General features: G+C 39.1%; 1 protein-coding gene across 1 annotated transcript in view; it reads left to right on the forward strand.

Moving 5' to 3' along the window:
• Positions 1-17,948, forward strand: part of dr1 (down-regulator of transcription 1) — a 60,449-nt gene extending 42,501 nt beyond the window's left edge. The window contains exons 2-3 of the mRNA XM_034180730.1: positions 10,442-10,605; positions 16,864-17,948. Coding sequence (XP_034036621.1) covers positions 10,442-10,605; positions 16,864-17,010 — 311 coding nt within the window. The 3' untranslated portion in view covers positions 17,011-17,948. The remainder of the gene's footprint in view (positions 1-10,441; positions 10,606-16,863) is intronic.
• Positions 17,949-19,055: the final 1,107 nt, after the last annotated feature.

The raw sequence follows: 19,055 nt of genomic DNA on the forward strand, positions 1-19,055 counted from the left end.
ATTTACATGTACATTGGACTGACTATCCTGGCTATTTGGTTTTATTGTTGACAAACATTGTTTTGGAATATCTTGTCACAATAAGTTTTGATACGATTTATTGTGTGTTGTCATTCATGGCCAAGACTAAACAATTAAAGGTTAAAATGAGAGCATTTTTAATCCACATAAAATCATCTTTTCATCTGTTAAAATTCACCAAAATAGCTCCTTTTGAAGTGTGAAAAATTGAGAATTTCCTCTTGCGGGAGGGAACACACCCTTGAACACACTGCATCCTGAAAAATTTGATAAACCCAGCGAGGATGTGATGAGAATGAAAATATGTATCGTTTTCAAGTCCATACTTCATCCAGATTGTGTGCTTGCCATGTTTGCACAGTGTAACACGTGTGTACAAATTTCTTAAGGCATGCGTTCCAAGTGCAATTCATTCTGACAACGTTCTTAGTACAAACTATCGCGACGCGCACACCCTTGCCACATTCACACCACATACATCCTGTCTTGCACCATGCACTGCACTTCTTTCATTTGTTCTGCAAGTGTGTCTACATGTACAAAAACAGCTCTCCTTTTAACATGCTCCAGTGTGCTGCATGGGGGTGGGTACATACAGAAGCTTTGAAGCAACCTGGATTTGAAAGAAGAGTTTTGAAAGAATTCATTTATTTTAGCTGCATTTAAGCACACACTCAAATATGCAACATCCATGAATGTGAGCGGGCACACATAGGTTGCTTCAAAGCACATGCTTTGCACATTTCACATTTCAAAAGCACATTTTTTTTGTTTTGTTTTGTTTTGTTTTTTGGTGGGTGGGGGGTATTCAGTACCATGAACAGTGATTGATTAGCACATTTTATCCACAGACAGTGACTGTGTGAGCCTGTCCACTCAGCGTTTCTGCTGTCGGTGAACTTCAAATTAAATCGGTAATAAGTCAGTGCGTTCCTTCATACATCCTTATTTAATACCAACTGTCCCAGTTCGCCCGTGTCCTTACCGTGGATATTTTTTGAACATATTCTCCACATCCCTGGAGAACATATTGAGCCCTTTGCTGTACCTACTGGGTTCCTAATAAGTTATAGAGGTTCTGGCTTGTCCTCCTGGTTTTGCGAATGTGTTGGAAATGTGACTGAGTGGGATGGGAGTATAATAGATATGTTCAAAATATACACTGTGGTAACATGGTTGTGTATCAAGATGCAATAAGGACTACATAAGGATGTAGTAACGAGTGCATGAATGTATTAACAAGGTCATTAAACCGATTCGGGACTTCATTGACATAGGATACGTGTGGTGGAAACAGGCTCTCCCACAAAGTGTTTTGTGGGCTGCAGTTGCTGTCCACGGCATTGAAGCGCAGTATGCATCTACCCCCTCACACAGAGCATACTTGAATGTGTGTTTAAATAGGAGGGTTCGAGGCTAACTTTTTGCAGTAGGAGCATTGTAGCCCATTACTGAAAATTTTAGGAGTACAAATTGAAACAAAAAGTTATTATTCACATAACACAGATGCTTGAGTTTGAAATGCAATCTATTTCCAGAGAGGGCATTTTTGTCAGACATTTTATTTTTGAATGCCTGTTTCAAGTCGTTTCCGCTCTGAGCAACGATCCTGGGCCATTAGATTGTTATCCAGTAGGCTTTGATAGGGAAATTAGTCCATTTAGTGGTTACCTACTAAATACAGAATAGTTCTGGGAGCCCATCAAAATTAGACATCATGTAAATGGCACAGATATTTTGGTAAAAACTGGTATAATTAGAGTTCTGCTGGTAAACAAATGGGGATGTCAAACTAAATGTCTATTGCTGCTGGTAGACCAGTAGTAATCCATGTATGGCAAACTAAACTTTGTCATTTCCACCTTGTCATTAAAACCATACAGTCTTTAAAATCCACTGAGTGTACCCTGAGATTTCTGACATCTGCCAGTCCAGATCCAGATCACCTCCAAAATTCAGTGTCTTTCATGCCCTAATATCTATCGGTGGTGTAGATTTGGTGAGAATCCTTGCAGTAGTTTTGACCTAATCCTGCTGTCATCCAAGCCAGCCAATCAGAGTAGAGCGGCACCATGACGTCAGTGGCAGGTCTCTCTAAAACCACTTCATTTATGTGTTTATGTAAAATGTTTGTCATATATTATGTAAAAGCTAGTGAGGAATAACATTTCTACAACTGAAAAATGCTCTTTTTGGAACCGAATAACATCTCTGAAGTGATTTACAAGACATTTCACGGACATTAGTGTGGTGGCGTCACAGGCTACCTGCAGACTGTTTTGTTTGTGTGTAAATATAACCTTTTTGCCATACAACCCCAATTCCAATGAAGTTGAGATTTGTAAATGTAAATAAAAACAGAATATAATGATTTGCAAATCCTCTTCAACCTATATTCAATTGAATACACCACAAAGACAAGATATTTAATGTTCAAACTGATAGACTTTGTTTTTGTGCAAATATTTGCTCATTTTGAAATGGATGTAACACGTTTCAAAAAGTTGGGACGGGGCAAGTATATGTGACTTAATCTGACTTAATAAAAACCTGTCATACATCGTTTGTAAGTACTTTAGCTTTAATATTCCATCATAAGAATTGCAGCTGAAATAGAAAAAACATTTCTAGGACTGAGGTTCAGATTAAATATTTATCACATCTACTTTCCTTCTTTTAGTTTTTAGGCTTTAATGTTCTGCAGTTTTATTTCAGAAGATGTGGCAACAGAAACAGTTCATCTGTGGTAATACAGGGAGATACTTATTGCCTTAATCCAAATTTAAAAAAAAAAACTTCACTAAAAGACACAAAACATAAATATTGCATGGCCTGTGGTCTTATAGTTTTTCGAAATGTGGTGGTGATGGACACGTAATGATCCTGACATTTACTTTGTCTTCTATTTCTGTAACTGCAGACTGTATGAAACCAACAATTTCATGTTTTTTGAGATCAGCTTTATTTTTATTTATTTTTTTGTAATATATCCATTTCTACATTTGAGGCCTGCAGCATTTTCCAAGAAAAAAAGGTTGGGACAGGGCAGTTTATTGTTAATGGAAGAATTAGTTAATAATATTTACAGACAGTTTCCTTGGGAAATGTCAGAGGATGAATACATGAACTTTTCCAACTCACTGAATATTTCTTAGACTCCATTAATATCAATCATTGAGAAATACAAACGGTGTGGTACTTGATGGTAAATCTGTCAGGTAGGCAGTTCTCAAAAACTAAATGTCCATGCTGGAAGAAGACAAGTGAGGGAAGCCACCAAGACACAACTCTGGAAGAATATTTGGCTTCTGTGGGTGTGAGTGGAGAAACTGGAATATAAAAACATTTTATTTTATCTTCATTTTACATACAGTCCCTACTTTTTTATTTGTGGTTTCTGTTCCATTCTGAAATTAAAGAACTGCTATAAGGAAAAGTGTGAACATTTTATTGTTTTTTAAAACTTTGTAGTAGAACAAACACAAGGCCAAACTCTTATAAAGAAGGAAAAAAATATACAAACGTGCAGGAAAAACTGAACAATGCAGACTGATTTGACTCGTGATTTTTGAAAATAAAAGCGGTAAATTACTTTAAAATAAATGAAACACAGCTGCAGCCTAATAATTTTGAAAAATAAAAATCAGCAGCTTGTATTTTTATTAAGACTAGAGTTCATGTCCTTTTTTTTCTCCTCCTCAGTCACGTTTTATGCTTGAACATTAAACAACTACATTAAGTTATCTAAAATATCTTTGTAAAATAACAGTCTGTTAAAGTTCAGAGTTCTCAGCTGCTTTATGTGATTTCTACTTCTGAACATCACTGCAGAGTTTCTCCACATCAGGTTTTTTTTTTTTTATCACGTGTGTGATTTTTATTCTGTTCATTCATATATTCTCATTTTAAGGAATTTTGACCAGTTTATTTAATCTCATAATTTGAATATAACTGTTACTGACACGCGCACACAGTGAGAACAGGACGAACCATCAGAACAGTCCAGAGAGAAATAAAGGCAGCGCCACAGTTTAGTTTGTGTTGTTTTTCACTCTGTGCTCAACGTATATATACACACACACACACACACACAGGGCTGCAGTGATCTGACCCAGTCTTAATTTTAGATGCCTTTTAAACAAAGCCGCCTGCTATTTTTTTTGGCATCTTTTTCGAAAATTGACCACTCAAATGATAGCAGGACGGCTTGCTGCCTAAAACCTTGGTTCTTGCTCCCATGAATTTTAATCCCGTACCGTCCCAATCACGTGACACACTCCATACAGCGGTCTCGTGCACGTATTATGTTTTCCGATTGTCCGCTGCGTGGAGAGTGGCGGGAAAAACCAAAGACGCTTTCTCACGAGGTGCAAGACAAGACGTGATGTAAATAAGAAAACAAAAAGGCAGCGGTCAGGTATTTTGGTTCCGAGCGATGAAAATAAAGAATGTGAAGGTTTTAAACCAGAAAAATGCCACTTGTCCGGTTGGACAACGATTTAGAGCTATTGCTTGTCCGATCACATTTTACACTTGTCCCGGACAAGCGTTAATGTCGATGCCTATAAACAGTGGTGGGCACACTTCCGATAATCCGATAACGGATAATTATTGATGTTTTCATTATCGGATTATCTTTTTAGATAACTTTAAAAACCATCATCGGACTAATTATCTTCTGAAGAATTTGCCGTCCGATAACTTTTAGACCGATAACATAGTAAACCAAGCTGAACAGTGAAAAACATTTTTAAAACTTAAAAGCAGTTGAGACCTACCTGTTAAAAGTTTCCTAATAGGTATATTATTCTACCCTCTGCAAACAGAAGAGAGCTGTTTTCAAAAGAAACCACTCTATCCTCTGTAGGCAAAGGAGAACTGGTGACCCACCCCTCAAAAAAATTATTTCCTTTAACCAGTGGTGGGCACAGATAACCAAAAAATTAACTTCGATAACAGATAATAAGATAACTGAAAGTTACCTTCGATAAAGATAAACCGATAAACCACACCAAAAATGTATCGGAAAATACAGATAACCGATAAATTCCGGTGTTAACTCTGGTACATTTGCAATTACTAAGAAGCTGAAATTAATTTTTAACACGATCGCTTTTGAAAGCATCAAAAGCGACAAAAGACCCAAAGAATGAGCCAGAATGTTTGACTATGCTGCCCCCTGCACAACACACCAGACGAATCCTGAGAGCACCCACAAAATCAGCTTTCTACTACTAATCATAATTATTTTTCTTTCAACATTCTGCCCCTACTGGAAGTGCTAAACACTGATTGGTTCAGTCATTCATTATGCAAACCAACACGTTAATGTGACGTGTCGTGTGTTGGTTTAAAGATAAATGTGCTTTTGTAAAATATTCCATTTTATTTGTAAAAACAGCCGTTTTTACGGAGCCCTGGAAGTGTCATCGCAAACTGTTTTGCATGTGGAGAGAATGTGCGCATGTTTTATTAATGCCGTGCACACGTTTGATGATGTGTGCATGTTTTAAAACTTTTTAACTTTTAAAATATTTTACATGTGGCGAGAATGTTTGATGATGTGCGCACGTTTTATGATGTTGTAAAACGTGCACTCAGTATTAGTAAGCAAGTAAATTTATTTATATAGTGCCTTTCACAGACATAAGTCGCAATAATAAAAACATAGATAAAACAAAGGACAAGGTTAACAATTGGTCAGTTCTGAAAAGCCTTATCTTGACACATAAATGTTGGCTTTACACTGTGCGTGTTTTGGCCATTTTTCAGATGATTTTTCATTCGTGCGAGAATTTTTTTGGACTGAGGTTCAGGTTAATCGCGCGTCCTGCATCGTGTAGTGGAGTAACAAGTTTTAACATCTCACGACCACCTCCTGCTGCTAAAAGCTACAAGCATCCAACCGCAGAGCTGTCTTGTAATGTTTTTTGTTGTTGTTGTTTTGTTTTTAAACTTAATTTGTAGGAAAAAAAAAAAAAGCCAAAAAGTTGATTTGACCACCATCTGATATAACCGGGTTAAAATAAATAGAACACTGCCATCTACTGGTACCCAGACGCTTAGTACTTCTTGGGGCGAATACTGCCATGAACACTACTGGCCAGTAGATGGCAGTAGCGGCCTTGAAAACTTGCCAAACAAAATTCCAGATAATCCATGTCTGCTCCATTTAACTTTTAAGATGCGTGGAATTTAACAAACACAAATACACTAACGGCTATAAACCCAGAGAATATATTCACGAGAGTTTTATGCACTAGAGTTTAATGCTGTTATCCGTGGAGCCTGAACAGTGTGTCTGAAATGCATTTGTCCTGTCGTGAACGTCTGAGATTACCCTATGCTACCCATAATGCATTGCTGCCTGGCACAGCATGTGCTCACAAAACCTTAAAAATTAGCACATTACTTTAAAACGAAAACATATATATATATATGATATTTTCACTTTATAAAGCTTCAGACATGACAGTAATTTTAAATAACTTGTCCAAAATGAGTAGGTTAAAATTTGAACCATAAGTTAAAAATGTATGCCTCTGGATGACTTGGCGATATTGCGATTATACCATATATGGTGTTAAAAGAAATGATTTTTTTTTTTTGGGCCCAGTTCTTTGCTTACAGAGGCTAGAACAACGTATCTATTAGGAAACTTTCAACAGGTAGGTCTCAACTGCGTTAATAATTTCAAAATTGTTTTTCACTGTTCAGCTTAGTTTACTACGTTATCGGTCTAAAAGATATCGAACGGCAATTCATCGGAAGATAATTAGTCCGATGATGGTTTTTAAATTTATCTAAAAACATAATCCGATAATGAAAACATTATCTTCAATAATTATCTGTTATCGGATTATTGGAAGTGTGCCTACCACTGCCTTTAACACCATACTGATATAATCGCAATATCACCCAAGTCATCCAGAGGCATACATTTTTAACTTGTGGTTCAAATTTTAACCTACTCATTTTGGACAAGTTATTTAAAATTACTGTCATGTCTGAAGTTTTATAAAGTGAAAATATCAGATATATGTTTTCGTTTTAAAGTAATATGCTAATTTTTAAGGTTTTGTGAGCACATGCTGTGCCCGGCAGCAATGCATTATGGGTAGCATAGGGCAATCTCAGATGTTCACGACAGGACAAATGCATTTCAGACACTCTCTTCAGGCTCCACGGACAACAGCATTAAACTCTAGTGCCTAAAACTCTCGTGAATATATTCTCTGGGTTTATAGACGTTACTGTACACTCAACAAAAATATAAACGCAACACTTTTGGTTTTGCTCCCATTTTGTATGAGATGAACTCAAAGATCTAAAACTTTTTCCACATACACAATATCACCATTTCCCTCAAATATTGTTCGCAAACCAGTCTAAATCTGTGATAGTGAGCACTTCTCCTTTGCTGAGATAATCCATCCCACCTCACAGGTGTGCCATACCAAGATGCTGATTAGACACCATGATTAGTGCACAGGTGTGCCTTAGACTGTCCACAATAAAAGGCCACTCTGAAAGGTGCAGTTTTATCACACAGCACAATGCCACAGATGTCACAAGATTTGAGGGAGCATGCAATTGGCATGCTGACAGCAGGAATGTCAACCAGAGCTGTTGCTCGTGTATTGAATGTTCATTTCTCTACCATAAGCCGTGTCCAAAGGCATTTCAGAGAATTTGGCAGTACATCCAACCAGCCTCACATTCGCAGACCACGTGTAACCACACCAGCCCAGGACCTCCACATCCAGCATGTTCACCTCCAAGATCATCTGAGACCAGCCACTCGGACAGCTGCTGAAACAATCGGTTTGCATAACCAAAGAATTTCTGCACAAACTGTCAGAAACATCTCAGGGAAGCTCATCTGCATGCTCGTCGTCCTCATCGGGGTCTCGACCTGACTCCAGTTCGTCGTCGTAACCAACTTGAGTGGGCAAATGCTCACATTCGCTGGCGTTTAGCACGTTGGAGAGGTGTTCTCTTCACGGATGAATCCCGGTTCACACTGTCCAGGGCAGATGGCAGACAGCGTGTGTGGCGTCGTGTGGGTGAGAAGTTTTCTGATGTCAGTGTTGTGGATCGAGTGGCCCATGGTGCCGGTGGGGTTATGGTATGGGCAGGCGTCTGTTATGGACGAAGAACACAGGTGCATTTTATTGATGGCATTTTGAATGCACAGAGATACCGTGATGAGATCCTGAGGCCTATTGTTATGCCATACATCCAAGAACATCACCTCATGTTGCAGCAGGATAACGCACGGCCCCATGTTGCAAGGATCTGTACACAATTCTTGGAAGCTGAAAATGTCCCAGTTCTTGCATGGCCGGCATACTCACCGGACATGTCACCCATTGAGCATGTTTGGGATGCTCTGGACCGGCGTATACGACAGCGTGTACCAGTTCCTGCCAATATCCAGCAACTTCGCACAGCCATTGAAGAGGAGTGGACCAACATTCCACAGGCCACAATTGACAACCTGATCAACTCTATGCGAAGGAGATGTGTTGCACTGCATGAGGCAAATGGTGGTCACACCAGATACTGACTGGTATCCCCCCCCAATAAAACAAAACTGCACCTTTCAGAGTGGCCTTTATTGTGGACAGTCTAAGGCACACCTGTGCACTAATCATGGTGTCTAATCAGCATCTTGATATGGCACACCTGTGAGGTGGGATGGATTATCTCAGCAAAGGAGAAGTGCTCACTATCACAGATTTAGACTAGTTTGTGAACAATATTTAAGGGAAATGGTGATATTGTGTATGTGGAAAAGTTTTAGATCTTTGAGTTCATCTCATACAAAATGGGAGCAAAACCAAAAGTGTTGCATTTATATTTTGTTGAGTGTATTTGCGTTTGTTAAATTCAACGCATCTTAAATGTAGCAGACAAGGATTATCTGGAATTTTGTTTGGCAAGTTTTCAAGGCTGCTACTGCCATCTACTGGCAAGTAGTGTTCATGGCAGTATTCGCTTAATGGCTTTTGATTTGTTTTTAAACTTAATTTGTAAAAAAAAAAAAAAAAAAAAACAACAAAAAAACATTACAAGACAGCTCTGCGGTTGGATGCTTGTAGCTCTTCAGCAGCAGGAGGTGGTCGTGAGATGTTAAAGCTTGTTACTCCACTACACGATGCAGGACGCGCGATTAACCTGAAACTCGGTCCAAAAAATTCTCGCACGAATGAAAAATCATCTGAAAAATGGCCAAAACACGCACAGTGTAAAGCCAACATTTATGTGTCAAAATAAGGCTTTTCAGAACTGACCAACTGTTAACCTTGTCCTTTGTTTATCTATGTTTTATTATTTATTATTGCATTTTACCTGTGAAGTGCTTTGTGACTTATGTCTGTGAAAGGCACTATATAAATAAATTTACTTGCTTACTAATATTGAGTGCACGTTTTACAACATCATAAAACGTGCGTACATCATCAAACATTCTCGCCACATGTAAAACATTTTGCGATGACACTTCCAGGGCTCCGTAAAAATGCCTGTTTTTACAAATAAAAATGGAATATTTTACAAAAGCACATTTATCTTTAAACCAACACATGTCACATTAACGTGTTGGCTTACATAATGAATGACTGAACCAATCAGTGTTTAGCAGAGGCACTTTTACCCAGAATGCTTTGCGGTCTGTGTTTTTTACAAAACCTAAGAATTAATGCATTATTCAACATTAAAAGATATGTGTTATATTTTAACTTTGTACAAATGACAGAATTGACATTAATGGAGTTATTCTATCAGTATTTTCACAAAACCATAAGTTAGTATGACTTTATTTTTCAAGACCTCCGCCTGACCGGAGCATTATGATTAGTAGAGAGCTGATTTTGTGGGCGCTATTCTGTTTTTATTTACATTTTACACAACGTCCTAACTTCATTGGAATTGGGGCTGTATATTATGTAAAATCTAGTGAGAAATAAACACTTCTAAAACTGACAACACTGGTTTTCTGGGATTAAGTTTAAAGCCCTCGTGAATTCTTTGGTGGGAAAAAGAGTAAAGTTAAAAACCTGAGAATTGCAAAAAACAAAATTTTTTTCAAGATTTAGCGAAACGTCATTAAAATGTATCACTACCATTTGAAGAAAGCCTTTTTGCCGCATACCTGTGTTATATTTCCTGATGAAGTTCTTTTTACTTGGTGAGTTACAATACAATGGTATTTACTATTTTTTAGTTACTGCCTCCACCAGTTGGTTTGGTTAGACTATCACACTCATGCACCCACCCATCTGTGTTTTTGGTGTCCAAGACCAATGCTGCTACCAGCTTGTTGGATAGTATTGAAGTGTCAATATTTCTGTGTTCATACAACTATCTCTTAAGAGATATGTATGTCCTTGAGTGACTTTGATTTATTTTATTACAGCTCTGGAGAGCCTTGGTTTTGCATCATACATCACAGAGGTGAAAGATGTGTTGCAGGAGTGCAAAACTGTAGCACTGAAGAGGAGGAAGGCCAGCTCTCGACTGGAGAATCTTGGCATTCCAGAGGAAGAGCTTCTTAGACAACAACAGGAGCTGTTTGCCAAGGTACGTTCTGAATCTGCTTAATGCGGCCAAAACAAAAACTAAAACATAAATGTGCACATGCAGTCAACAGTCTTTATTAGAATTGTGCAATAAGTAAGGGATGAGGTGCCCCTCAGACAAACTGCCACAGGACAAAACACCATCTCTATGAAGGGTTGTACAAACTGGAACAGCCTTCCAACAAGGATATGAGACAGTCCCACCCTGAGTGCTTTTAAAAATGAGCTTAAAAAATAGCTCAAAAACAATCAAACCTGTCAACCTGTTATTTATTGTAATTGTTTGTTGTTCTGTGTCTGAGGACTACAGATGGAAAGTAGCTTTTAGCTAAATCTGGCATATTTACACTAAGGCATGAAAATGTAGAAAGTGTTCATTAATGTGCATTGTCTTCATCAAATAAAAAAATAAAGAAATGTAAATTTCTGTCTGTATGTGGGTGTTGTCTTTTATGTGTTTTTTTTTTTGTTTTTTTTCTTTTACCCTTCCTTTGACAGGGCTATGAAAACTCTGCAGATCCGCAGGTTTTATCATGGGGGGGGCGGGGGGGGGGGGGGATAGTGATCTTCACTGAGTTTTTAATCGACTTCGTGCAAGTTTTATGAATCCGCGGACACTGGTCTGTATAACAGATACAGATCAGTGTCCAGATTCTGTCAAAGTGTGGCTGTTAGGATAGTTGTCGTAAAGCGGGACTGGCTGGTTGCTACAGCGATGTTTTGTGCCTAGCTGCTGCAAGACACTGTTCTTAAGTTAAACATAGCATGTGGACATCGCATACTTTTAGAGCTATCAAGTTTTTAAAAGAAGAATTTTGCAGTATGTCTGTGTCATGGAGTGACGTCCATGACACAGACATTTCTTGCTGTCTTTCCAGAGGGAAGATGGCAAGAAAGACTGTTCTGCTTTGATTCTGTGCAGGATTTAAGAATTTAAGACTGCTTAAATGGTAATTAATGGTGTTTTGAATGAAACTTGTATTTGCATTGAGAAATCACACATAGTAATTCTACAGAGGGCCGGACTTGTATTTGGATGCGTCAGGGCAGGATGCGTGGTTAGCTTGTGCTTCTTGTGATTGGCAGCTGCTGCAGAGATGTGTGGTCGATCAGACAGTAAACGTCCTAAACCTTTTCACGCTCATGAACGCAGTGGTTTTTCACTCTTGGTATTTCACCTCTTAATGAGAATAAAGGAGCAAGACGCTCATTTCCTGGCTCATGGTAAATACCTGAGTTTGGCTTGCTCTTTAACTGTGCTAATGTGGGTTAAGCTACATAACGCACAGGGAGAACAGTACAAAGATGGTGTCAAAAAGTTGGATAAGGAATCAAGAATCTGTGGAATTGGCACTGGCTTGAATTTAAAGTCGTCTTCATGAACACATTCGAAAGATAAAAGAAACCGGAAAAGCGAACTGCATCTTGTACCATCAGGAAACATGGTAAGAATTGAATGTTCAAACAGGATTTCAGAGAAGATTTTGTGACTTTTTTTTTTTATTAATGTAGACTCTTTCATCGGAAAAAAGACACTGTGGCTTTGAATGGATTTACACTAATTCACACAAGTAGGAGACTTTTTACTATAGGATATGTTATTGGTATTTTACCATGATTTTCAAAATATTGTACAAGCTTTAGCTATGGTTTTTGAAATGCTGTAACAGTCTTTTCAGTCTTCATGAATATCATGTAGACAGAAAAGACTACACCATGTTTTGAGTTAATGCATAATTTGCTTTACAGTTAAAAGGAAAGTCATTCAAGGTCTTACTTCCATGTCATATTCTGTTATTTCAACATTATCATTAACAGTTGGCTGCACGATATGACCTAAAATTCATATCCTGGTATAAATTGAATCCCTTCACGGTAACAGTATAAATCACCATATAAACCTAAGTGTAAAAATTATAATGTGTTTCTGAATGGGTCCCTTAGCAAAGGTAAATTGATCAAAATAAATAAATAAAAATGACAAAAAAAAACAAAAAACATACGCAATTTTTAAAACATTTATTGTGCAGATCTCTAAACTACAGGTACAATTTGCCAGAAGGTGCATCGAAGATACGAGCCTAGATTTGATGTTTTGGTGAAAGAATTAAATAAATTTATGGTCAGCGGTCACTGTCAGTTGAAATAAATAAACAACGGCTTTGCAAATATCAGCGACAGAACAGGCGTCTCACAAACTTACATTTCAGCAGTGAGAGTCAGTCACCTCATCTCAGAACACCCCTCTCCGCTGCAGAAAACTGGTTCAAACACACACAGCCACTTCACAGAGGAGTTTTCCTGGATCGAAAAACTCTGCGGCCATTATGGCGATTAGTCGGTGGAGTCCAAGTCTCTACCGTCAGCCAAAATTATACCGTTTACCGGATGAACCGCCTAAACCGTGCAGGCCTAGTTCAAATGGAAGATTGAAACAGCTGGGTCTGGGGGGCACAGGCCCCCAGACCACCGTGAGGATTTTCCTTGGATTTTATAATTTTAATTTCACAACCCTGCTTTTAGAGTCTGATATATTTGATATTTAGCATATATTTTTATATTTAGTGTATATGTTTTAGTATATATATTTTATCAGAAGCCTTAGAAGACAATGCAAGGTTAGTAGTGAAAAGGAAAAACAACCACTTGCTAATCTTCGCAACATCTTGAGGAAGAATCTCATGTCGCGCTGGGCAGAATGGCACTGAAAGCGGGGGAAGGAAATGCGAGGAAGCGCACTGCATTCATCTCCAACCCATTTGCCTTGACCAAGAAGCTGCTAGGGGACAAGCACAGCGGCTACCTCATGTGCTCACCTGAGGATGCAAATGCCTTCCTGCATAACATCCTGAGCAACCCAGAGAGAGACCAGGAGCTTGGGCCATAGAGGGCTCTTATAAGCCCACAGCCTCCAACAGTGGACTTTGTTATGAAAGAGCCCAGTTGGTCTGAGGTCCAGGAGGTTGTGAAGTGAGCCAGAACATCTTATGCCCCAGGACCGAGTGGTGTTCCATACATTGTGTACAAGTGCTGCCCGCAACTCCTTTGGGAGCTTTGGAAGATCTTGGGGGTGATCTGGTGCAGGGGAAAAGTAGCAGTTGGATGGAGATGTGCAGAGGGTGTGTGGATCCCCAAGGAAGAGGACTCCAAGTACTTCAGTCAGTTTAGAAGCGTCTCGCTGCTAAGCATCAAAGGCAAGATTTTCTTCAGCAGAGTTCCTTCTGAAGCACAGTTACATTCACACCTCTGTTCAAAAGGTGGGATCCCTGGAGTGCCTGGCTGTTTGGAACATACTGGTGTGGTGACACAACTCATCAGGGAGGCTCACAAAGGGAAAGGAGATCTCACTGTACTCTGGCTGGACCTCACCAATACATATGGCTCCATACCTCACAAACTTGTTGAGCTCGCCCTCCATCGGCATCATGTTCCCAGCAAAATTTGGTTGGTTTGCAAACCGCCAATAAACTCGAAAGAAGAAGAAGGGTTATTTTTGTTTTCCTGGTTATTTTTGTTTCCATCACATTTAATCTATGGTCTGCATTTCACGATGTTTGTAAACATTTCTGAGATGTCACAGGGGATATTAAGTCTCACGTTTTCACATCCTGATGGATAATGTTATGAGGCGCCACTCGTCCACACAGCACCCAATGAGGGACGCTAGGAAATGGAGGAAATGTTGTTCTGCAGAGACTAAAGTTCATCAGGAATAAATTCAATCAGAATCAAATTTATTGCCAAGTAAGTTCTCACATACAAGGAATTTGATCTGGTGTCTTTGGTGCATACGTAACAATAAAAGAAAATGAAAAAAAAAATTGTGTAAGAAGTAAAGGAGTCTAATAGACAAATGGGTAAAGCTAGGTTTACTCTCAAATAGATATAGTGGAATGGGGCTGTGCAGGCTTACAGATGAACATGCAGGGATGATCAGTCTGTACTTTGTGGGAGTGGTGGTGGAGGCAGGGTAAATGGGGGGTCTCTGGCATTATTTATAAGTCTAGGTGCGGACGGAAAGAAGCTGTTTTAGTCCTGACGGACCTCAGCCATCTGCCAGAGTAGAGGGTAACAAAAAGTTTGTGTCCTGGGTGAGAGGGATTGGGATCTTCTTGCTCACCTCAGGGCCCTGGGGGTGTACAGGTCCTGTAGAGATGGCAGATTGCAGTCAATCACCTTCTCTGCTGTGTGGATGATACGTTGTGTCTGATCCTGTCTTTAGCAGTGGCAGCAGCGTATCAGACAGTGATGGAGGAGGAGACACAGTGATAGCATTGTAAAAGTTCAGCATCATTGTTTTTGGCAGGTTGAACTTTTTTCAGAAAGTAAATCCTCTGTTGTGCTCTCTTGGTGAGAGAGCTGACGTTCAGCTCCTGGCTGATGGTGATTCCCATATAGCGGAAGGACTGGCAACAATGGCAACTGGGGAGTCACACACGGTGATGGGGTTGGCTGGAACTGGGTTCTTCCTGAAGACAGCAACCATCTCCACTGTCTTGAAGGCATTGAGATCCAGAGTGTTCTGTTTGCACCAGGACACCAGATGATCGATCTCCCGTCTGTAGGCCGACTCCTCCCCATCAGACATGAGTCTGATGAGGGTTGTATCATCTGCAAACTTCAGGAATGGGGCTGTTTCGACCAAAAGGATCAAAATGCTGAGAAGACTTTTTTTAATCATCATTTATATGGAAAAGGTATAAGTTAATCTTTAATTTTATATCATGTTTATTTTACAGGATTTGTTGTCAGTTGATGTTATTCAAGTTATTTCACACAAATCAAACTGTCTTTGGGATGAATTTACTTCAAAGTGTCTCCATGCAAACGTGATATGTTACCCTGAAAATCTGCATTTTATGTTTTTTGTTTCTGTTACATGGGTGTGAAATATTAATGTGAATTAGAACGGGATAGTCCAATGCAAATACGGGATTTTTATGAAATAGTAATAACGCAGTATCCATGTGACAGAATGTGTGTTAGTTTTTTCATCTTGCCAACATGGTAAAATAGTGAAGAGTCTTTTCACACAACTTGTAAGAAGTTGTGTGAAAAGACTCTTCACTGGGGTGGAAAAATTGACCTGACCCAACAAACAATGTAATTTTGGGGGGATTTTTTTGGGGGGGGCAAATAGACCTGAAAGTGCACCAGAATGCATCTGAGATTTAAAATTTTTTTCTGGGGAAGAACCAGACCCCTCGCCAGGGTCTTCAGGCCTTTAGCCCTTGCCAAAAACTTCCATGGCTCACTTGCATCACTGACAAAGTGAGGTTGAGACCTGTTCTGTTGCTAATAAGATGAGTTAAAGGCACAGGAAGCATACAGTGGCTTGCAAAAGTATTCATACCCCTTGAACTTTTCCACATTTTGTCACATTACAACCACAAACATAAATATATTTTATTGGAATTTTTTTGTGAAACACCAACAGAAAGTGGTATACAATTGTGAAGTAAAAAATTATACATGATTTAAAAGTTTTTATAAATAAAAGACTGAAAAGTGCAGTGTGCAAAAGTATTCAGCTCCCCTGAGTCAGTACTTTGTGGAACTACCTTTAGCTGCAAGTCTTTCAGGATATGTCTCTACCAGCTTTGCACAGCTAGAGACTGAACTTTTTGCCCATTCTTCTTTGCAAAACAGCTCAAGCTCAGTCAGATCAGATCAGGGGTGGGCAATCGTGCCATAAAGGGCTGAGACACTGCAGGTTTTCCGTGCATCCAATCGCCTCAGCAGGTGATTTCATTAAAGATCAGGTGTTTCAGCAGGTGATTTCATTGACAACTAGGTGTTTATGTTCAGAGCAGAAGCTCATCAGCACCCACCTGCTGAGGTGATTGGTTACACGGAAAACCTGCAGTGTCTTGGCCCTCGATGCCCACCCCTGGATTAGATGGAGAGCGTTTGTGCACAGCAGTTTTCAGATTTTGCCACAGATTCTCAATTGGGTTTAGGTCTGGACTCTGACTGAGCCATTCTAACACATGAATATGTTTTGCTTCCTACACAGCTCCATATTGATGAATGTGTAGGGGTGGGTTTTGAACCAAGAACCATTTGTACTGTAAACAAGTTCACTTCACCACTTGGCTGAAGATATAGATCTTTTTCATGGTACTGGTATTTTTTTGAGCTGCTCCTGTGTCATCCGTTCTTCAGAGGTGTCCTGTGATACACATTCTGAGGCCTACAAGCATTGCATGCTGTGAATTGTGCAGGAAGCTGACTGTTGGTGTGGTGTGACTGTGTGCAGGCACGGCAGCAGCAGCAGGAGCTCGCGCAGCAGGAGTGGTTACAGATGCAGCAAGCTGCCCAACAAGCACAGATGGCAGCAGCATCTGCCAGTGCTGCCCAGCAGGCCGGCTCCTCTCAGGACGAAGATGAAGATGACGACATGTGATCCCAAGACTCTTTGACTTGTGTAAATCCTTCCCTGGGACCGTGTTGGCACATGGATCTCCCAGTACCGTCGCCGATGGGAATAAAACTTGTGTGCTGGAATATCAGTAACGTGACAGATGCTCGTAGAGGATGGGCTCTGTGGAGAAGAATGCAGAAGCATTTGAAGATTTCTGCAGGTTCCACTCACTGAAAGTGATTTGGGCTCAGAGGCAGTTAAGTTTTTGATTTGTCAAATTTTCCCCATTTCCCACTTGCTGATGTTAATTTGTGATGTTCTGTTGTAATCTATAGATTTCTGGATTTGATGTGGGCATGTTGAAAGAAGAATTTGCCACCTGTGTTAGTGATTTATTGATCATATTGAAACTGCTGTTGGTGCAGCCCCACATAGATGAAATCTGGTAGCCGTTGTACTTGATCACTTCTGTGGTTTTAGGAGAGCAGTTATAGGATAATTTCAGAATGTAATTTCTCCCTTCTTTTGGTTTGATAGTCATTTTTCCAGTTTTGTGTTTATTTTATTATTCCAGCCCCCAACTCTCAACTGACAGCCTACATGTTTCAGAAAGGCTCGTGTGAGAGATCATGGAAAGTGGAATTGTTCATGAAGAAAATGTTTGTTTTTTTTCCCCCCCAGTACCTTGAACCAACTACAGTATTGCCAATTAGCCACACCTCTGAGAAACCTACAGAACCAAAGACATAGGACAGACTAACACACCCATGTTTAGCTTTGTTTTTAGGTGTAAATGTGATTGTCAGTTAATGCTGACTAACCTCTTGACTGTGTGGCCGGGTTTATAATGTCTGTTTGGGTGCAGTATCAAACATTTGCATTGTGACTGGTATTTCCTCCGTGTAAAGAAAACCTTGTTGTGACAGACATATATTTCAAAGTTGTATTCTTTAAGCAATAAAGGAAACCTGTTTTATAGACAATTGTGTGATATTATGATGCAGACATGTCCAACCCCAGGAAAAGTTTTGAAAATGCAGCACTTTATTAACTACTTTGTGGGATACTACCACAAGTATGTGTCTTAACCTAATGCAAGAATACTTTCCAAGTTTAAGCTTTTTTGTCAAAAAAAAAAAAAATTAAGGACCCCAGTCATCATATCAACACGGTGGTTTAGGCTGCAAATAAACTCCAATGCTTCGTGAGGTGTGTGTATATATACAGTTGAATGTAAAAGTTTGGACACCCCTGATAATTTTCATGATTTTCCTTTATAAGTCATTGGTTGTCTGGATCAGAAATTTCAGTTAAATATATCATAGCAGACAAACACTGATATTTGAGAAGTGAAATGAAGATTCTAGTATTTACAGAGTAATTAAACAAAACTGGGCAGATGCATAAATTTGGGCACCCTTGTCATTTTACTGATTTGAATAATTTAGCCCTAATTACACTATGTAACAGAATTTTTGTTCCTGGCTTCTAAGTGTTATATTTCAACTGCTTATGTCTAAAGTCTGGAAAAAATGACTACATTCAGCACAAACTTTGATTTTATTTTTTTAACGTTCTAAAATTTTCTTAATTTCTAGATAATTCTGGAAACAGAACATTCTGGACAGTTCTAGCAGTTCAAGAATATTTTAGAAGACTACTCAGTAGTGAAGGTGAATCGAGAATATTCTTGAAAACACAAATTTCGAAATATCATTGTCCTGATCACAGAAGTAAAGTTTCTGTGGAATGACAACTATTTTCTATTTATTTAAGGCATAACAGGTTAGGAAAACACACTGTGTACCCAGGAACAAAATAAAAATTTGTTACATAGTGTTATTGGAACACAATTGGTTTGGTAAGCTCAATGACCCTTGACCTCCTTACACAGATGAATCTAATCATGAGAAAGGGTATTTAAGGTGACCATTTGCAAATGTTTCCTCTCTTTGCATCTCTTCTACTGAGTGGCAACATGGGAGCCTCTAAACAACTACCAAATGTCTACCAATGTTTACTCAAAAAAAATTGTGGCAACAAAGTGACATAATATAATTGAATAGATTTTAAGTTCTACAAATTTG

This window comes from Thalassophryne amazonica, chromosome 10 (genome assembly GCF_902500255.1).
Source record: "Thalassophryne amazonica chromosome 10, fThaAma1.1, whole genome shotgun sequence".
Taxonomy (NCBI): domain Eukaryota; kingdom Metazoa; phylum Chordata; class Actinopteri; order Batrachoidiformes; family Batrachoididae; genus Thalassophryne; species Thalassophryne amazonica.